This window comes from Lipotes vexillifer, unplaced genomic scaffold (assembly GCF_000442215.2).
Source record: "Lipotes vexillifer unplaced genomic scaffold, Lipotes_vexillifer_v1.1 scaffold10, whole genome shotgun sequence".
Lineage (NCBI taxonomy): Eukaryota > Metazoa > Chordata > Mammalia > Artiodactyla > Lipotidae > Lipotes > Lipotes vexillifer.
The window spans coordinates 358059-380568 of NW_006792541.1; the positions used below are offsets into that span (position 1 = coordinate 358059).

General features: G+C 42.9%; 1 protein-coding gene across 1 annotated transcript in view; it reads right to left on the bottom strand.

The window, feature by feature from the left end:
• Window positions 1-22510, bottom strand: part of GRHL2 (grainyhead like transcription factor 2) — a 119678-nt gene that overhangs the window by 78797 nt on the left and 18371 nt on the right. The window contains exons 5-7 of the mRNA XM_007465739.1: window positions 13989-14044; window positions 10739-10895; window positions 7062-7173 (exon numbers count right to left, since the gene is read on the bottom strand). Of these exons, the coding sequence (XP_007465801.1) occupies window positions 7062-7173; window positions 10739-10895; window positions 13989-14044 (325 nt within the window). The remainder of the gene's footprint in view (window positions 1-7061; window positions 7174-10738; window positions 10896-13988; window positions 14045-22510) is intronic.

Below are 22510 nucleotides of genomic sequence, written 5' to 3' on the forward strand. Positions count from 1 at the left end.
CCCGCAGCTGGCCACGCTGCCCCGCCCGACCCCCTGCCTCAGGGCAGGACCACCCGCCTGCCTCGCTAACAAAGCTGAGCTTTTCTTCTGTGATTTTTTATCTTCTCCTTTATTCCCAGAGCCAGTCAGTCCTGGAGAGTCCACCAGTTCTAGAATTCATCTCTCATTCCTGGGTTAACTTTGCATCTCTCCTTTCCCAGCCATAACCGTCTCTCCCTCACTTCATCCCACCCCCATGCTGGCCCAGAACTGCCTCTCTGAAATACAGATATCACTGCATGACAGTCCTGCTAAAAATCCTCAGTGGTGATCCAAAGCCTCCAAAATCAAATACTGCAACTCATTAAAGAGAAATACCGCCTCATCACCATATTCCATTTGCCTTTATTTATTTCCAGTCTCCTCCTTGTCAGAGTTCTGGGAGGACTCAAAAGTGAAGGCAACACATCCACCTGGATGAGTGACAACTTTTATGAACCCTCACTTATGTATTCCTGGATCTCTAAAGCCCATTCTGTTCAACAGTATAAAAACTGAATTAGCAAAATACGAAGTATGCATGTTACACCTCAATATAAAAAAGTATAAACACACACTTTTCAATAGCTCCCCAAGAAAACTGCAAAACAAGACTCTGGAGCCAGGCTAATGTCAAAGCAGCAGAGGACGAGAAACCCTGAGCTTAATTCCCCTCAGCATCTGGTGTGGTGATGTTCCTCTGCAAAGACCCACCCCACGGTCTGAGAGATAGCATTTCCCCAACATTCCACCTGCAGCTCTGGGCGTTACCACCAAGACACATGTGGCATTTGTCAATGGCCCTCTAATACCTGGAACCTCCTGGGCCCTGGACCCTTAAACACCCAGCTGGGCTCGTTCAGCCTCCACGGTAGACCTGGAGCTTCAGCCCATACCTCATGGAAACAGCTTTACATGGGGCTCCTCTTAGAGCTTGAGACCAGCAAATTCCATCTATACTTCATATCCCTGGGGCTCTAAGATTCCCCTCAGGAAAGCAAGCCCCTCCACAGCCACCATAGCCTTCAATCTCATTTTCTCAACCCAGTTTACTCGGGACTTCCCTCCTTCTCCCCACTCCCCGTGTAAGTTGAGTCGATGACCCTCCCAGCAGCATGCACGAGAGCTTCCACCCCCTCCCATCTTTGCCAACAGTTTTACCAGATTTCATAAAATTATGCGCCAGTCTCATTCTGGTTTTTCTGTCTGGATGGGCTGCTTCCTCGGCTCACAGCACTCTCCGCCACCTTTGCGAGCTCAGCCACTCTTGTTATCTTTTCCGAGGGGTCTTAGAAACATCTCAGGCACGTGCCCTTCCCATGTGCCCCTCACGCGTGGTATCTTAGCTGGTCATCCTCTTGCCTCCAGACTTGAGCAGTTCGAGGAGGGGGCTCCACCTTATTTATGTATCTCTGAATTGCCTGTTCCTAACAAAGGGTCCATCTGCTGAGCGAATGTGGAATCACTCTGCCTTTCTGCAAGCTGGTGGTAACTAAGATGGGACCGGCACCAGCTCCACGTCCCCTTAGAAAGGGGCTTTCACACTCAGAGAGGAGCAAACGACAGATATCATCAAGGCGGTGATTCCGTACAGTAGGTACAATTGGCACAGGGACAATCTCTGGGCTGCAGAATGTAAACGTATTTATGACGTGGAATAATTCTGTTGTCCGATGAGCTCACAACAAAGAACTCGTGAGACTCGGAGAACTCGGCTTGTGTGCTTCGCTAAGTAGCAGAATGCACTTGGGCTGGGGCTGGTTTGTTGTACTTGTATCCAGTACAAGAGCTCATTGCTAATGTGTCCCTTCCCCACCCACATAGTTTATGGCCTAATGTACAAGAACCACGTCTCTGAACTGGCTTTTAGAAACATCAGAACTAGAGGCAGTCAAGAGTCCTACCACCCAGAGTGCAAGATGTTCTCAATGTCTGGAAAGAAAGGCGTAGAGGAGAGAAGGACCTCAATGCAAGGTCAACTCATGAACGTGTGCAGTCACTCTGCATGTAATCAGGGCCTGATGGGGGCCAAGAACTATCTAGAGGTCAGGATACAAAGACGATAGACAGTGGAGTAAAGACATAGAATAATAAAAAATAAAACAAGGGATGCAGACTCCAGCAGTTTCCATCTTCACTGACCAGGGATTTGACCTTGGGTAAAATTCTTAGCCCCTCACCATCTCAGTTTTTAAACAACAAAGTAAGTTGTTCTCAGGAGGAAGGACCAAATGTTTATGTCTGATGCACAGAAAGAGCCCAGTACAAGGAAGGCAACAGACACATGGGAGCTTTTATTAAGACACAGTTCACTCCTTCAAAAGCCTGCCTCCTGTCACTGTAATAAGAGTTTCATCCATACATTTGTTCATTCATTCATTCACTCATTCATTCCTTCAGGAAATATTTATTGAACACTCACGATGACTTGGGCTCTGTGCTAAGCATTGGGGCCGGAGCAGAGAACAAATGAGACAAGTGCCTGCTCTTACAGGCTTATTCTAGTAGGAGGGGGCACACAATAAGAAATAGAAACATATATTCATAATAACATGTTAGGTGATAACAAGCACTCTGCAGTAAACTAAAGTTAAGGGAGCTCGAGAGTGATGAGGGTGTGACTTTGGGTAAGGTGATAGGGAAGGTCTCTCTGATAAGGTGACAACAGGCAAAAAGGCCTCCAAGAAGTGAGGGAACAAGCTGGGCATCATGGGAGTATCCACCCAAGGAGGGATGTGACTGGTGTGAGGCAGGGATGGCCTCACCGGGAACTCCACTCAGCACACAGGAAGCTGGGAGCTGAGGCGCCACGTGTTCTGAGGGGCAGCCTCCTTCCCTGGCCCTCAGGCTCTCACTCTCCTTTCCATGGATCCACAGACAGGGCTCCATCGGGGACGCTGAGGGTCCTCTCCCGCCAGGCAGCCAGCACACAGGGGCTACTCAGAGCATCCAGAGTATGTGGGAGATGAAGAGTAGCCACAAAGAACAGCCAACAGTCTTATCCAAGGGAGACAGACTTATGTCAGGAAAGATGCAGAATGTTCTCCACGCATGATTATTTCAGGGTGTAAGAGATGACAGGAGAATCCTTGAGTGTGGGCGCTGAGGGGAAGTTGAAGTAGGAAAGACACAAAGAGAGGCAAGAGCTCCATCAGGCTTCTCCTGGAATGGAGGGAGGGAGGCCGCGTGCCGGGGACAGGCTGGTTGTCCCAGGCACCCCCGGAAAGGAGAGGAAAGGATGCGCACACCCATACACACAAAATTGTGTTACGCGTAATTTGAGGAGTTTGAGGTCCCCCTATAGCCCACACCCACAGACCCCAAGGACCAAGGTTATGAATGCTTTTTTTAGCAAAAGGGGCCTCATCTCAGTCTCTAACATGAGCTTCAAGTTCACTACCTGCCGGGCTCAGTTGAACTTGCTGAACACAGTGTCTGGTGGAGGCATGGGAACTGCAACTTTGGAGCCCTGACTTTAACCTCCAGTTCATGGAGGTGAAGAAAGATAACACATTACATAATTTTGGATTCTTCCTTTTCTTTTGCAGGCTACTAGAAGGTTCTCAACCCAAAATGACAACGGGAGAGCATACACACTCTTGGGCCTCCCTACCCCCTCAGCAGCCAAGGTGCAGCCACACGAACATTCTCTACACTGCCCTGCACAGTTACTACCGGTGACGGCACACCACACACAGACATATGTGCTGTGGCAGCGTCAGCTTCCCCATTCTATAGGAAATGGTGCTAACCACCCACTGGCAGAGGAACAAAGGGCTTGGTTTTTTTTTTTTTAAATCTAGTACAAGAAGCAATTAGATGAGATTTTTTGCATATTTCCTAATTCTGTCAGGTTGAGATTAGGGGTAGAGACTGTGGTCTGAAAATTGACTTTCCATTTGAAGCTAAGGGGCTGATTCAGTGTCTTGATCTCAGATTCAGAGCACGTAGCCCAAGTAGCCATGAAGCTACTTAGTAAGAGTCACACACCTCAATGATGAATCGTGTGTGTACATGTGTGCACACACGCATGTGTAAAGGGTTACATGAGGGAGAAAAGGCAGGCAAGAGGTGATAAAGAAAAGAGGTAAGTTCTGAAATCGTATGAGACCTGAGAGATCATTCTGGTCTAAGAAAAGTAAACCTTGTAACGACATCAAATTTAAACCAATAGGTATGCCAGGAAAATGCTTTTATTATTTGCCTTATTTGGACCTAGTCCATATTTCTATTTAACTGCTCCTCTCATTTTCTTGGGCAATAATTATAAGGCTAAACTTTTCAAATAAAATAAAATTGTTCCTCTGCTCTGTGCAGACTGGCTGCAAAGCAGGTTATGGCAAGTATCCCCAAATCCTCGTCCGAGTCAGTCAGTTTTGGGGGTTCAGGGTATGACCTGGGTGAGGAAGATTGTTTTTATCCCAGCTCTTGCACTAATTCCTGCCCTAATTATCTGAGGACAAGTCACTTGGAAAGGTGGGTCAGTGAGCCTCTCTAGACCTCAGCTTCCTAGTTCATTAGATAAATAAGCTTGACGAGTTTACAAATGTGTATGTGTGGCAGGGGGGGAGGGGGAGGAGTGGTGTAGCCATTTTGCAAGAAAAACCAGCAAGTTAGTTTCAATATGCTCTACAGTGAGTCTCTAACCCTAACCTAGTTACTAACTTCTCTGCCATTGGTCAAGGGGCCCTAGCGAGTGTGAGATGGAAGGTCTGAAAAATCCTTCATTACAATGCGAAAGAAATCAAAGTAAACATCCTTTTAATGGCTCATTAACACCTCTGGTATCCAACACAGTGGAAACCTTCGCTTGGCCTATCCTCACTGGGGCTGTACGCTGTTGGTCTGCAAAATGTGAAAATAAAGCCTATAAATGAGAAATGATTTATTTCTTATGGAAGCAGCATGTAGATAAAGTGTTAAAATTATTTACAAACACATATACATTAAGTCCCCTGCCTTCAATTTGTGAACTTTCAAAGATTCGAACCCGTGTTCACGTGTCCAGTCACGTAAGTTAGCTCATGTGTCTGGTGTACGTCGTCACCTGCGTGCACCCTCTACAAGTGGTGGTGCTTTTGTGTACTTTACTGTACAGTGCTGTACAGAGTTCAGTAGTACAGTATCACTGGATCGTTTTTTCAAGAGGGTAGATAGAATTGAATCCAGCAAGGAAGCAGAACCTGTGCCATCAGCGTCAGGCGTGAGTGAAATTGCAGCTTGCCCTCCGTCTCCTACTGCTGAGGCTCCTTCAGCTCCACCATCTCCCACCTCCTCTCCCTCCTCCAGTCAGTAACTCTTCTCGCCTGTTCACTCGATGCCAGCACCCGTAGGCCAGCTGTTGTACTGTACTGCTGTACTTTTCAAGGTACTGTACTGAAAGATTAGAAATGTTTTCTTCATTTTTTTGTGTTTGTTTTTATGTATTATTTGTGTGAAAAGTATTATAAACCTATTACAGTACTGTACTATATAGCCAATTGTGCTAGTTGGGTACCTAGGCTAACTCTGGTGGACTTACGAACAAACTGGACTTGCAAAGACGCTCTTAAAGGGACCTCGTTCGTTGGTAGGGCTCCTTCAGCCACCATCTCCCACCTCCTCTCCCTCCTCCAGTCAGTAACTCTTCTCGCCTGTTCACTCGATGCCAGCACCCGTAGGCCAGCTGTTGTACTGTACTGCTGTACTTTTCAAGGTACTGTACTGAAAGATTAGAAATGTTTTCTTCATTTTTTTGTGTTTGTTTTTATGTATTATTTGTGTGAAAAGTATTATAAACCTATTACAGTACTGTACTATATAGCCAATTGTGCTAGTTGGGTACCTAGGCTAACTCTGGTGGACTTACGAACAAACTGGACTTGCAAAGACGCTCTTAAAGGGACCTCGTTCGTTGGTAGGGGACTTACTGTATTACTGCGTTTTTAAGTAATTTCTAGGTACCTTGAGATGCAGTCCCTGACTTCCCCTGCTTTGCTCTGTGTCTCAGGTTGATTCCTGCATAGTGCATGTGCCAGGGTCACGTGCCCTCTGCTTCAGGGTAATGTGGCCACCGGGAAGCACTGGGGGAGACTGGGAGGCAGGGCAAAGCCAGGGCAGCCCCTCTCCCCCCACCCTCTGGGCACTGAGGGGTGTCTCTGGCAGCGATTCCTCTGAGGTTCTGCCTGCTCTTGGAAAGCTGCTCCCTCTGTGGTCCCAGCTCCAGCTGGTGCCTGTTCCTGCTGGGCAGCTCTCACAACACCCAGCACCTCTCCCTTTGATCCTCTGGCCCTCCAGCTAAGAGCAGCAGACTCGTGCTGTTGCTCCTGTCTGCACTGCCTCACGGTGCCTTCAGTCCTCCCAACTCTGGCAATGAATTCTCTCCATGGAACCACCTGGTGTGGGCTCTGCTTTCCTGACGGGACTCAGAGTCTTGTCCAGAGGGCTCTAGGTCTCTGAAGAACAGACATCATGTGTAGGAATGTACAGGTTCCAGAAAATGCACTTGGCAGGTCCATTCCTTCTCTGCTGCCAGGAAAGCTCTCTCAAACATTGCATTTGTCTGATCACGTAGGACTGTTTGCACTAGACATGTATTTGGACGGAAGGAACATGGGATGGAGAATTAGAGAACGAGAATGCTGTATCCAGTCATGTGACCTCCACAAGTACCTTAGAACCAAATGAGCTGAGGTTATTCGCGTCACAGGGGGATAACAGTTCCTGTGGCCTGCCTGCCAATTATTAGGCTCAAACACAAGAGGGCGTGGAAATATATTTTAGAAACTGGCACGGCCGTTGCAAATCTAAATCTATTATTATAGGAGACACAGTTGAATTCTATGGAACGAAAAGTGTTTTGCTCTCAGCTTAGCCTGATTTTGACTTCTCAGCCTGATTTGTACTAAATGTACTAAAACATGGGAAAAGTGCACAGACTAGTGCCTGGCACATCATGAGAGTGATGTGGGTCCCAGCTGTGATTTCTGGGCTGGGCTCTCCTTTGCATCATGACAACATGGCAGTTTACCAAAGACCGTGCCGGGAGGTCAAGGTCAACTTACCGATGTCGAGGACCCTCTGCTTGGCCGTGTGCTGTCGAGAGTGCCAGTACTTCCAGTATTTCAGCTGCTCGTCCCGGTTTTTGTCTTCACTGAAGACCACCATTACCACGCTCTGCAGAGGGGGAGAACCACGGAGCTTACTTTCTGTTCAGCACCTCCTGCTTCACACACTCTCCAGCTCTAGAAGTTCTATCAGAGGTGGGTTGCTGTAATTTCTGTAAATTTGCTTTTCTTGCTTTAGAAAAGCCCAATAAGCTAAGGCGTATGGTTTGTCTCATTTGAAAATGGGCCTACTTTAAAGAAATGAATGGGAAATGAGAACAGCACATTAGTGAAAAAGAATTCTACATCATTTTTACCATGAATCATAAACAAACAGATTATCCAATTTACCAGCAAATGTATTACTGTGTGAGCTGAGTGGGCATACCAAAAAAGACTTTTTTCTTGTATTGGAAACAAGAACATTTTTGAAATTTCATATCCTTAAACATAGAATTTGGTGCTTTTGTAAAGGAGCAAACATCTGTTTCTGGCCTAATTAAGTGCCTCTGGCTGGATTAGTGGGAATAATGAGAGAAATACTAAAAGATGAGCTCATATTGATGAACGAAGATCTAAGCTACAGGTATTTCATAGACCAAAAGCTACAAGGTCAACTATGTTATTTATAAAAATATGTGGATGTACTTTTAAAATGAGCATGAGAAACTAATAATGTCTTGTAGAAATAAGAATCCCAAACTGCTTTCACTTCTAAGCTACAGCCTTGTTCAACTAAATATGTTAATTCATTGTCATTTATGAGATGGAGGAAGTGCCAAAAACAAACAAATAAACAAACCAAAACAACAAAAAGCAAAAACCCTTTAATTACAGCGTGAGGAATACCGTATCCAGGAATATACCCACCCCCTCATTCCATATGCAAAATACTTCTTAGACATTTTTCTGCTATTCCAGAAGAATGTTTCAGTGACTCCCATTCTTTAATAACTTCTCCTTTGTAGCATTTCACATACTTGTAGTCATCTACCTAATTATTTACAATTATTCAGTCCATGGCAATGTCTTCCCACTGATGCCTATCTCAGTGAGGGCTGGGACAGTGTCATTCACCACGGGGGCCCTGGTGCGCGACAAATAAGAGATACCAAATACATGTTTGTGACTGAACTGTCAAGTCAAAATCTAGCTTATTCCCAGTGGTATGTAAACATTTGTTACACAAGAAAGCAGATGTTTGTTAGAAAAGCTAGTTTAGAAATATGCATCCATACTATTTGCACTCACAAGCGGCTTGACCCTCAAAGGCATGTAGGAGAGCTGGCAAGAAAGGGATCCACTGGCTGGGCTGGTGGAACTCTGGGCTCAGCCTCTCTCCGTCCTCCCTCCCCCTTCCCCAGGCTTTTCCATTTATATGTAAGACTTTACTGCCCAGCCTCCTGGTGTTTTTTTCTGTCTGTTCCAAAATAAAAATAACATTTCAGGTAATTTTTTTCTAGCACATGACTAAAATGGCATATTCTTGGGATGGAAATGTATTTTTCCAGTGGTAAGGAAAAAGGCCGTTTGAAACTGCTATTACCACGGCTAAGCTTCGACTGGGGATGCAACGCTGTTCTGAGAAATCAGCACTAGGAGGTTCCAAGTGTATCCCTCATTTCTCCACACTGCTGGCTCTAACAGAGCCTAGGAGTAAGAAAGATCCATCTGAGAAGGGCCATCCTACTCTCCAAGGCTCTAGACTGAAGTCCTTAAGAGAAGGAAGGCTCTTGGTTTTAGGCAAAATGCAACAGAAGGAAATAAAATTTCTATATTAAATTATTTCCATGATTTCAATGAAAGAAAATTCTTGGAAAAGTCCCTGCACTACAAACTGTTGTCGTGGCCTCAGATTACTAACCATGCGTTATCTTTTCAGGGTGATGATAACAGTGTTGTTACCAAGGTGTGTACATGAGTTATACACTTGTAATTTACAAGATTTTCTTTTTTAAAGAATATGTATCCAGTGTATTCTTACCAGGCATCCACATGTGAGGGTTTAGGATACAAATTCTAGGATATATTTCCAGAGGTGGATCCCATGCTAAAATCCGTCTGCCTTTCAGGCCTCCATGCTACTCAACACAGTACACTTAGTGGTTAAGAGAGTAGGTTCAGGGGTCTGACTGCTTGGGATATAACCCAGTTCCCTCCCATTTGAGCTATGTAACCTTGGTCAGTTGCTAGCTTCTAAAAGGCCAAGTTTCTTCATCTGTAAAAGGAATGCCTATTTCATAGGGCTGTTGCTAGTTTCAACAAGTTACTAGATGTACAGTGCTTAACACAGTGTCCAGCACGTAGAAGATACACTCAATAAAAACTAGCTGTTATATTGTGGCTCTCATTGCTGTGATGATGGGGATGATGATGATGATTGATGATGACGATGATGCTGCTGCGGCTGACGGCATACCTCCACCATAGCCTTGACCTCAGGGTTGGAACATACATACTAACTCCTCTGGAGGGCACACTAAGCACTTTTCCACCTGCCACAGGTTCAGCCTCAGGTGGGTCGTTAGCCCCACATTCTCCCTGTCTTTCCCCTCACCCTCAACTGCCCTGCCTCCTGCCTCCCGTCACTCCAATCTGGAACTGGGATGGCCTTGGAGGGAGAAAGTCCTGCCGGACAAATGAGCAGCAATTCTTCCTTGTCTTTCTCATGGAAACAAAGCCGTAAAACTGGGTTGATTCAAGAAAGCAGCACTGCAATGATTTTACCTAAAAGCTAGTAACAGGCAAACCGGCCAGGAGGTGCCTGGACACTCTTTTCTCTTCTACCTCAGGGGTTACCTTTGCCTGGGAATCTGGGTTGGGGTAAACTCACTGGGCTCGGCACAGCACGGCGTTCCTTTCTCAGTATGCAGAAGAGCTTAGGAGGAGGCAGCTCTGGATAAAAGAAGGTGGGGTGCACACCACGCACACTGCAGCATAAATCATTTTGCAACAGGGCAGGAAACTCCTGCAACCTCTTTTGAGAGCTCTGCTATAATTTTCCTTTTCGGTCGACAGGGATTACCAGTTCCCTCCCTTCTTGGCAGTAGCGAGAATGCCAGAAGCTGGCAGGCTTCCAAGGCAGTTTCATGTCCCACAAATAGAACTAATAACTCGTGAATGTGAAAATTCCTCCAAGTCACTCCTGGTAGGGATCATATCATGCCCACCTCTTGACTCCTGAGTAAGCGCCAGGCTGCAGAAGGCTTTTAAGCAAAGCTGCAGAGGACCCAGGGACGCAGAATGAATTGCACCCTCCTTTTCAGAAGAAAGCCCAGCTCTTTCCTACCCACACATACGCTCTGACTTACAGCTGCTTACCTGAAAACTGCACATCATCTGATTGAAAACAACGATGACAACAACTAGGTAGCACATAGGCAATGAATGAAGCTGGGGAAATTCCTTGGATACAGTCAGAAAGCATGTTCCAACCACGTCCCTTCCCTGGGGTTTATTAGTTACTGATTAAAATGATAAACTGCAAGCCAATAAGTTCTCTTGCCCCAGCTCTCTGACATTTGTTCTAGAATTATTTATTTGGGGATTTTTTCCATGCCCTTCCACAAGGCTGGCAGGTAGCACCTGCTTTCACCTGATCCCTCTGTGCTTTACTGGAGAAATGAGGCCCTTACCCTGACTTTGCTGATAGGGTGTCGGAAGCACTTGTTGTCCCCCGTCTCGCTGAGCGTGATGGCATAGAACTGTCCCTTGTTGAGGTAGGTCATGGGGCCCTCCCCCTGCTTCTGACGGAGAGATTTGGTGGCTTCCAGGGTGTATTGAAATGTGCCACTGTGAACAGAAAACAAATAGCGGTCAGATTCATTCACTTGGACATTTCTGCCTTCTGATCAATTTCACATCAATAGCATTTTGTATGAATATTAACCAACGTTTACTCCATTTCATAGACAAAACACAGCACATGGCAAAAGAGATGAGCCCATACCAAAGGTCACTGTTAGTACATTGCACACAACATTTCTAATAGTGGCCCATAAACCAGATGGTTTAGAAGGGGAGAAAGTCCACAATGTGCCCGTCCACTTGTGCCAGGCGGAGCCGGGGGAGCCTCTGTTAGGTTTTAGTTGGTCCTTGGTAATGCCTGAACTTAAGAATCGCTAAAATTTGCCACTTTCATCCTAGCAACAAGCCAAATATGTGAATGCTTTTGTTCAATTCATCCGTATACCAACTTTCTTTCGCCTAGCCAAGGTGTTGCAAATAGCTACGCCCCACTTTAAAATAGTTCAAAGTGTAAAAATCTAGAACTCATTCATTATTGAAATCTATATGGAATCTAGTTCCATAACACGGAGTGTTTTTTGATTTGGGGGTTTTGGTTTTTAAGCCTGCAAAAGAACTCATGACAGGGTTACTGCTCTAAATCAGGAGCTTGCAAACAATGGCCTGTCGGCCAAAGCCAGCTAGCTGCCTGTTTTTTGTAAATAAAGTTTTACTGGAACACAGCTACACTTGTTTGTTTATGTCTTATCTATGGTTGCTTTCGTGCTGCCACAGCAGGGTTGAGTAGCTGTGACAGAGACTGTGTAGTATGCCAAACCTAAAATACTTAGTATCTAGCCCATTACAGAGAAAAAGTTTGCAGATCCCTGCTCTTAATAATTTCCCTAATATTTTACAAATATAATTTAACTTATAAAATAAAAACACTGATTTTCCCAACTTTGAGGAATATACCCATTGTTTAAAATGAGCAACGGATATGAATCACAATCTTTTTAAGATATGCTCATTCAGAATATTTATTTCTGTCACACTGCAGGATGGCACAGAGTGATGACCCAATTACAAGTGCTTTGTGTGTTTTCTGAGAATCATCAGAGGCTCTTCACTGGGTCTATCTATTTTTTTAGCTCTTTAATTTCAGTCTGTGAAAGGCTGTGTGCAAAAATGACTCAAGTTTGCCTCTTAAAATGATCTACTTACAAGATTATGGGGGACTGTTGATTTCTATGTTGAGTATTTCTGCAATGTTTGATTTTTTTTTTAACTTTTATAATGAGAAAGAAATTTGAAGGGCAAAATAATATTCCTCTTACATGATAAAAATCTTAGGCTTAAGCTGATAAACAAAGCAAATTCCAGAATATGTGTCTTAGAATGAGGTGGGAAATAAATCATTCAAGACAGAACCAATTCCACTGTCATTTTGCCTAGAAAAAGCAATTTCAAGATAACCCACTGAATCATAAAGTTTGAGACCTGGACAGGATATTAGGAATTACCTAGACCAGGAGCTTGCAACTTGTCTAGGGCACAGACTGCTTGAAAAGCATGAAGAAAGCTGTGAACCCTCTTCCCAGATAAAAGCACATACGAACACTAATGATTTTTAATATAATTTCAAGGGATTCATGTCCCCCAAGCTCATCCACAACACAAGATAAGAACCACTTTCCTCATTTCACAGCTGAGGAGAGACTGAGAAAGTTGCTCACCCCTAGAGACAATGACAGCAGCAGAAAGAGACACCAGGTCACATGACTGGTATAGGTCGTTGCTCTTTGCACTGGCCTGAGAGCTGGCTGCATGGTTATCTGGATTGACAGCATGCAAATTATACATATATTTCCACGTTTTAGAAGGTGATTTGGAACTTTATCTTCTCTGCCTCTCCCCTACCCTTCACCACCACTGCACACCCAAATTCTGGCTGGGAGAATCTGGAGAGGGTGACTGGGGAGCCTGAGGCTGGAGCAAGGCCCTGAAGGGGCAGGAGGGCTTCAAGCAGAAACAGAGAGAGGAGAAGACAGCCATACATGTAAAAGCAAACGGCCAAGAAACACAGTGGCGGACAAGGCTCACAGTAAAAAGGGACCAGCACACAGAGGGCCCCAGCTACCTGCATAAGGAATTTGTGTCTTATTCTGTCTGAAATGGTGAAATCACTGATAAGTTTTGTAAATGGGATGGATTAATTCATCCTTGCCATTCTCTCCTGTCTACAGGCATGATCACGACCGAGGACTTTGAACATGTGGCCCCTCTACCTAGAACGTTCTTAATCCTCCTTCTTTCCCTGGAAAACTCCTGATAATCCATCAAGATCCAGCTCAAATGCTACTTCTTGTAAAGCTTTCCTCTGGTCCCATCCCACTCACACCCCACACACACCCGGGCCTGCAGGTCATCTCCGCTGTCCATTCATGTATCTCTGTAGCAGGACTCGTCATTTTGCAAACGTATTGCAACTTGTATGACATCACACAGTCTCCAGCAAAAGTCTATGGGCCTCTTTTAAGGACAGGTTATAACTTATCCTCAATCCCTATCTCATTGCTGGAGGATGGAAGGCACCAAAGTCTGTGATAGCTAGTAGGTAGAAATGTCCAAAGTGGAACGGAAGTTCGGAAAAGAAAGTGCTGGCAGGGCAACCTGTTATGTTGCAACAGCTCAGGAGCATACGCACAAGAGTAAATTGGAAGAGACAGAACAGGGAGAATAGGACATTCGGCACTTGGCAAATGCCATGAACGTGTAGCAGGAAGGCAAGCACCTTGCACCTCTGGAGTGTGTGGCTGGGAGGATGGCATCATTAGGCACAACAAGAAATAAAAGTGGAAGAACAGATGTGAAAGAAGTGAACAAGGAAGGAAAGAAGAGGAAAAGACACGTACATGCTGTGCTGGAGGCCCAAGTGTCTGAGGTTCAGAGGAACACCTAAGAAGGGATGTCTAGCAGCAAAAGGACAAAGGAAGGGTACAGGTAGGTCTCAGAAAATTGATCAAGACTGGAAATAGTAATTTAGAAGTCATTTTGTAGAGAAAAGAATTTTCTTTTAAAGGTGTAAAAGTATAACTTGACGATACATTTAAACAGTTATCAGTTCATCACTGTCTAGGGGCATCTCCTGTAACCTACCTTGATGTCTGGTCATACATGTACTCCTCAGCCCCAACTGAAGCACTCCGAAATTTCTGCAAAATTTAAAAGTCATCAAAATTAAAACAAATAGGTGAGCCATTATGCAGAAAAAAAAAAGTGACAAATGTATCCAAACTGTTTTATCCTCATTCTAGGAAGGAAAATTACACATTTTTTTGGTATTATGTTTTCAACTACAGTGAAAATGGTTACCATTTGTGTATAGAACTTGCATACCACCTGCACACTGAGAATTACATTCAACAGAAAATCCATTTGTGCTTTTATTCACATGTCCACATTGACATGTCCACAGGTGTTCCTAAATTGTCTCCAGGTACTGGAAACTGTTTCCTCAAACATGTAAACATATATCTCTTCCATTTTCTTATCTCCAACACTTATTCCAAAAGCCACAAATTCTGAGTTAACGGAATACTCATTACAGAGAAGCCACGTAGCGTATCATAAAGCAGTATTTAGAGTTTGGGGGCATAGTTTTTGGAGCAAGACTTTCTAGAGTCAAGTTCTAGGGTCAAGTTCTAGCTCTTTTACCTGCTGCCTATATAGACTGAGGCAAGTGCCATATTTTCTTCAGCTGTAAAATGCCTACTTATAGTGATGAGAATAATTAAATGCATTAGCAGAGATAAAGTACTACAAACAGTTCCTGGAATGTGGTGAGCTCTATTATGTGTATTAAATTCTGTTCCATACTCAGGCAAAATTGTGAAACTGAAGTTCACACTGACATTTTTTTTTTTCCAACAACAACAACAACAAAAATTCTGTTCTATAGTAATCACTTGAACGTATTCAATGCCCTTCTCTAAGATCTTCATTATCACAACAGTGTTAAATGTAATTTTGCGGAGGGAAATTCTAAGTCTTAGTATTACATGTGAAAAGGCTTGGGTCCACAGACATTCAGTTGTTGTATATTTAGGGCAAGTAGGATGCACTTTGCTACATTTTAGAAACTTCTCCAAAGTAGATGCACCAAAAGCCCTAACTCTTGATCCTAAAGTGAATATAATAGAATATTGATGAAAAAGCACTTGGTGGACCCCACAGATCTGGACCTTCCACTGTGGCCTTTTTTCTAGTGTCTCTTTCTAAGAAACAAGCGTCTTGCCTTTCATTTCTCTGCCATAAACTTCCATTCTTTGACAAGTAATTCAAAGATTTCCTTCTCAGGAAAGGTTTACTCACAGCTATTTTCCAAATTTCCTTCACAATCTCTAACCACCATCACTTGAATGCAGTGTGCCCTCACATCACACTTTATATGTACATACATAGGATCTTTCTTTATATACAGTCTTATAAACTCCGTGGATCCGAGAAGACAGTTTGCCCTTCAAAGTTTACCCAAACGCAGCCCAGGAGCATTTGACAAATATTTGTTAACTAGTTTATTAATCATAACAGAGACTCAAAGATACAGATTTGTGTTTCTTTTGCAATCAGTCAACCAATCAACAAGGCATTAAATGGAAATATTCTGGGGCTTCAGCATCTGACTGGTGCCGAGAGACATAGAGAAAATATATAAGGCACTTTCTTTGCCTCAAATATATAAAAATTGGTTGAGGAGGTGAGTAAATTCATACGAAAAATGACAACAACAAAAGAAACTGGAATACAGCAAATGACTAGATATGAAGGTCTATGTTAAAGCCTTCATCCATTCATTTATTCAGGTGTCCTGACTGGAAAAGTACAGAATGAACATTACCAGGAAAGGAAGATCAGCAAAATTCTGGAAAGATTTTATGGCTGTTGTGAACTTTGCTTTGACCCTTAATAGATTTAAGAATTAGGAAATTTTGGAGTAGGAGGGTAGCATGATGAAAAGAGCATTTAAGGAAGTGACTCCAAGACAGAGAAGATGCATTTCCAAGGTCTTCTTTGAAGGAATATGTGGTAACCCGTAACAACACATGGTGAACCAGTTAACCTTGTTAATCAAGCATGGCCTTGAATGAGTTCATTGCCCATGCCACAGCACTCTGCAGCCTGAGGATAGGCTTGCTTACTAAAACATATTGGACTGATAAATTCTAGGGTTCTAATGTCCCAGGGGATGTAAGATGTGATATACTACAACTATTCAGACTCAAAGAGACTGTCAACTGTGGGCTAACAAATAAAAACTCTTAATCCAATAATATGAGCATGGAAACAAGAACTATGAAAAAATTAAAATAGTTGACATATTACTGACGTGGATATTACTTTTTCTGAGTTTAAACATTTATCCTTAATTCAGTTACATTATCTTTATAATTAAAAAAAATTAAATGTATACTCTACCTGGAAAACATCACAATCCTTTATGATGGCCCTAAATGATTGTTGATATGGCCAAAGGGAGAGAGGCCTTTAAAATATATATATATATATATTTATCCTACAGTAAAACTGTAGGCTACCCTCACCCTTGGCATTTTCACTGTTTCTGTACAAGGCTGCTTGTTTTTTATGTTGTTGTTGCCGAAGTCTAATAAACAGGAGAGACTGTCATGCTTATGCATGAAAGAGAATTTAGTCAAATAAAAAATTTTGGTCAAAAAAAAAAGAATTAGAACCAAAACACTCAGGTCATTCTGACTACAATTACCAAGTTTCCACAACTGTTTGGAAACATTTTAATATAATTTGTAGGATGCCAAAAGGCAGGCAGACAGCCAACATCACCATACCTTGCTGTGATTTGATGCAGTGCATCTATACATTTCTTAATCATTTGGCCTGAGAAAAATGGTAGTAAAGGAAGTATGGAAACATATATTTTCTAGATTATCCTTAAAGGACTTTAGACATCAAGGAATATTAGAATGTTATATTTAAATTGTGAATATTAGAATTCTAGTTTTTTCCTTGGGTGGGAGGAAAGAGACATCTACGAAGAATCTACTACGAAAAGACAATGATTCCTTAACAGTGGTAAAATCAGATATAGCGAAATAATTCCATGTCTTTGATCAGCCACCAATTTTTTAGGTCTTATGATTCATTTATTCATTCATCCACTCTTCAGTAAATATTTGCTGAGCATCTACTTTGCATCAGACACCATGCTAGGTGCTATGGATACCACAGTGAACAAAAAGAGAAGCAGTCCCTGCTGTCATGAAGCTTCTGATCTAGTAGATGAAAAATATTAGTCAAATAATCATTAATTTAAAAATTTACAAACTGTGTGCAAGCACTCTAAGAAGAGCAACAGAGTTCTAGGAGACCACATCACCACCGAGAAAGTAAAAATCAGTCCCACTGACAATCAGCCTTGATGGTTCTAACAGAATGTACTGCTTCCAACAGCACACAGACAAGGCCAACAGAAGATAAGCAATGCTCCCAACAGAACCCCAGAAGACAATAACACAGGTACAAAAGTGAGTAACATCCCCCCTTCTGCGGGATTGATGCTTTCTTGGCAGATATCCTCAGCCCTGCTTTGTTCATCCCATCTCCTGAACCATGACGACCGAGGTACTCAGTTTCTAGACTGCCCCAACGTCTTGACATATGAAATCCAGAGCTGGTTGTCACTTCCATGATCCCTTCTTAGACTCATCCAGAACAAGCCCAAACACTATCAAGAGCTCCTCCCAACTCTCTCTTACTGAGTTGTCCCTAAGGGTCCCTTGCAGAAGCAGGCTAAATAAATGTAACTTTGACTACAGATGTGTTCACAGTAGTCTTTGGCTGGTGGACTTAAGATACAAAGAAAACTGACTTTACTAGGAACTGAAAGGGGAGGACAGGGAAGGCTTCCTTGAGGTAGTCACAGAGGAGGAAGGGTGTGGAAGGTAGTAAAGAATATTCTAGAATAGCATTGTCCAATAGAACTTTATGCAAAGATGGAAGTGTTCTATATCTTCACTAATATGGTAGCCACTAGCCACATGTACCTTTTGAGCACTTAAAATGGAGATAGTGGGACTGAGGAATTGAATTTTTAATTTTATTCCATTTTAATAGCCACAGGTGGCTAGTGACTGCAGTATTGCACAGCACAGTCCTAAAACATGGAGTAGCAGGCACATGGGTCCTGAGGCAGGAGGGAGCATGTCAGGTTCACAGAACTGAATGATGCTCAGAGCAGAGAGCACCAGGGGTAAAGATGTGCAAGATGAGGTGGGAAAGGCAGAGGAGAAACAGAATGTGCAAGGCCTTGTAAACCCATTAAAGATTTAGATCTTAATCCTAAAAACAATGGGATTTCAGTGAGAGGGTGTCATGATCAGATTAGCATTCTGAAAAGACCATCCCAGGTACAGTGTACAAAAGTGGACAGTATTATAGGCCAGAGATAATGATAGCTTGGGTCAGTATGGTGGAAGTAGAATGGAGATAAATGATTTCAGAGAGATTTAAGAAAATGAAGTTGATAGAACTGATAATGACTTAGATGGGGATTATCGGAGAGCAAAGTATCAAGAAAAAACTCCTTGTTGCTTGAGAAACCAGAAGGACGGTGGTGTCACTCCACTAGAGCAGAGAACATGAGGGAAGATTGTAAGTCAGATTTTGAGCCGGTGGAGAGTCAAACAGGCAGTTGAACATAAAGGTCTGGAGCTCAGAGAGAACTGGGCTGGAGAAAAATAATGTGAAAAGTATTCAGGACATAGATGATAACTGAAGCTGCGGACATAAAGCTAAGAGCATTTTCAAGAGACAACAGCAATCAAAGCATCAAATGGTGCTGCAAAGTAACAGCTTTAACAGAACGGGGATTTCCAGAGCCGTTCAATTCAAGAGCTGGGTAGATGGCTCCTAGGAACCTAATAATAGGCCATCCAATCTCGTAAAATCTGACTACGTATAGAGAAAGCTAAATCCTTCCCAAGTATAAAATGTGTATGCTAAGGATTTTCTAAAATTTTGCTTGGTGCAAAAACAAACTAATAAAATAATAGAAGTTTTAGTGGTACCATATGCACTATATCATGTATTTAAAATAAAAATAACAAAATTGGTTGCACTGATCAAAAAGTGAAGCCATGTTCCATTTCAGTACTTGAATCAACATTTTTAAGATTTTATTCTTTAAGTTTGTGGTGGGAAATGAACTATCAGTTAAAAATTAGTCATGTTGGGGCTTCCCTGGTGGCGCAGTGGTTGAGAGTCCGCCTGCCGATGCAGGGGACGCGGGTTCGTGCCCTGGTCTGGGAAGATCCCACGTGCAGCGGAGCGGCTGGGCCCGTGAGCCATGGCCGCTGAGCCTGCGCGTCCGGAGCTTGTGCTCCACAACGGGAGAGGCCACAGCAGTGAGAGGCCCACGTACCGCAAAAAAAAAAAAAAAAATGTTAAAAAAAAGTTAGTCATATTGGATAGGGTTTAGATCCAGGGTAACTTCCAGTATCAGTCTACAGATGAATATAACATCAATGGATATAACCATCATATGTCTGTTGGGTATAACAAATAATAATTCTGTGATTTTATTTCAGGATTCTCTGCAAACTATGTTAATTTGACAAATAACATACCAGGGACTAAATAATGAAATACATGGTAGAGATATCTGGTGCTCACTCATAAAGCATTCTCACTCCTGAGCACATGGGAAAACTAGACTTCTCTTAACCTCTTGCAGTTAGTTAAGACCATGTGACTGGTTCTAGCCAATGAAATGTGAACAGGGGTAAAAGCATTACTTCCAGGTCAAAGTATTTACAACTCAGTGTGCCATCTCCATGGTCTCTCGTCCTCCAGCTGGGATGACCCTGAAGCCACATATAGAGATGGTAATGTCACAAGATGGAGGGAACCTGGATTCCTGATCAAAAGACAGGTCTGCAGACATCTATCAAGATTATTATTAGCAAGAAATAAACATTTAGTGTATCAAATCACTGAGATCTGGTGTTCCTTCATTCATACAGTTAGACATGTTAGCTGACATACAAAATTGTAGTCTAAAATAGCAAATTCTTTCTTCTACTTTCATTCTTATGATGACAATACATATGATTTTTCTATAAAAACTCTTTCTTGCATCTCTCAAGGTTTACATGTTTCCTAAAAGCATTCTAGGTGTTAATACCACCCTGTTTTATATTTATCAACTATACTCTTTGCTTATTAGCTGTGTGACCTTCGGCACGTTCATAACCTCTCTGAATCTCTGTTTTTTCATCTGTAAAGTGGGAAGAGTAATACCTTCCTTGCAGAATTGTGGTATAGTAAATATTAGAAATAAAGTGTGTAAGCCACAGTGCCTGGCACACAGTAGTACTCAATATAGCAGCTATATAGATAGTAACCTTCTAGAGCGCAGAAACCAAGGCACACCTCCTGCCCTCTACTCCCACGTCTAGCACAATGCCTAACACCCAGTGTAAACAAATATTTACCAAATGTTACTACGAAGAGGATACAAAATAAAATATAAATCAAATTAGCTAAAATAAATTCATTAAAGAACTTTTTAATGCTACTAGCCTCAGTTGAACCAAACTGCTCCCTTCCCTGGTATCACTACACACACACACACACACACACACACACACAGAGAGAGAGAGAGAGAGAGAGAGAGAGAGAGAAGAAGCCATCTCTAATAGCAAATGAAACTTGCTAATTCAACAAGTAGTAGACACTTTAGTAGTTTGCCTAAAGGAAGTGCTAGGTTTTAGACAAATTTGCCTTAGTGAAATTTACTTGGTGAAATCACTCTGAGCTCACCTGATCTTATAACCAGTTGACAGTGCCATGGCTAAAGATCATGATAAATCATTCCATTTAATTTACATCAGATTGAGTTATAATATGCAATGTAAACACTGATTTCCAAGACTAGGAGAACAGCTAAACCAAACTCGGTGGAAATAATTTTCACATTTAGTTTCTGGTAAGTTGCTTTCTCATCCACTTCAAAATAAAACCCCAAATAGGGGGCTTCCCTGGTGGCGCAGTGCTTGAGAGTCCGCCTGCCGATGCAGGAGACGCGGGTTCGTGCCCCGTTTCGGGAGGATCCCACATGCCGCGGAGCGGCTGGGCCCGTGAGCCATGGCCGCTGGGCCTGCGCGTCCGGAGCCTGTGCTCCGCAAATGGGAGAGGCCACAGCAGTGAGAGGCCCGCATAACGCAAGAAAAAAATAAATAAATAAATAAATAAAACCCCAAATACAATTGCGTCCTTTCATAAGCCTCTTTACCTACAACACAAACACAACTCATAACACATCCTCCAAATAGCATGATGGTTCCGCTGACAATGGACCACATCCACGGACTCTTCTGTGACTAATGTAATATTTCTGCACTGTGTGAGAAAAACATTAGTAGCAACCCTTTAGTGAAAAAGTATGCACCTCAGATTCCTATGTGGAATGATTTGCTTTTCTCTACAGAAGCACCCCTGACTGCTTGAGGGCAAATCAAATATTCAACAATACCCAAAACCCTACGAGAACCCTTGCTCAGTTTGAAAAAAAAAAAGAAGCAGCAGCAGCAGGTTGTTGACTCTTTTAAGCCACACCACACAGGAAGCTAAAGGAGCAAACTTTAAGATAATATTTTTATTACAAGCACACTGAAGGTTTGATATAAAGCTACCAGAACCCAAGAAATACGGAAGCCTGGTAAGGGCAGGGAATTTATTGTGTCTCACTCTGCTCATTCCCCAATTTCATAGAATGCAGCAGGCACTCAGGAATGACAGGCCAGGAAAAGAAGGGCTGCTAGTGTGACTTGTCTACTGTGAGGCCCTCCCAACGCTGCAGAGAGCTGGTTCCTTTTGTTCCTCTTATTCTCATATGAAAGATGAGAAATAGCTAATGACATAGACAAAGAATCCTCATTTAAAAAAACAAACACATTTAAGCAAGGCACTATGTTCAGTTATGGAGCTCCCAAGAACTGGAAGGTCTCACAGTGTCTCTGAGTGTAGAGGTAACGGCTAAGGACATTGGCCCTGGAGCCCGACAGCTTGTGGCAAGTCCCATCTCTGCCACTTACTACGGTGCGACCATGGGTGTTCTTAGGCTTTCTGTGCCTTAGTATCCTCATTTGGAAAACACAGATGACAATAATAGTACCTCATAGGGTTTTTGTGAGGATTAAATGAGTATGTATCACTTAGAATGATGCCCAGCACAAAGTAAGTGCTCATCAAATGCTTATTATTTTAAAATATGATTATTTAGGGTTACAATTTCAGCCTCGGGGCTGAATTTTGTCCCATTGGCAACTAAATGGGTATCAGGCTGCAAGTATTTGGTATACTGCCACCACAGTCACTCCTCTTTAAGAAATAAGAAACCACAAGTTTTCTCCTTCTGCCATTGTCTTTTATTGACCCAGGTGGAGTGCAAAATGAGATGCCAGTGAGCATCGACTCAAATGTAAAGGCACTGCTCCTAAATGTTGAAGCAGCTGACCTGGACTGAAGACAAGAAGAAAAGCATTACATATTCTGGGTCAAAACTTGGAGAGGTGATCCACAGTTATATCAGCAACTGTTGTTCTACAAAGATCCCAAGGCAATTAAATGGAAAGAATATTGTC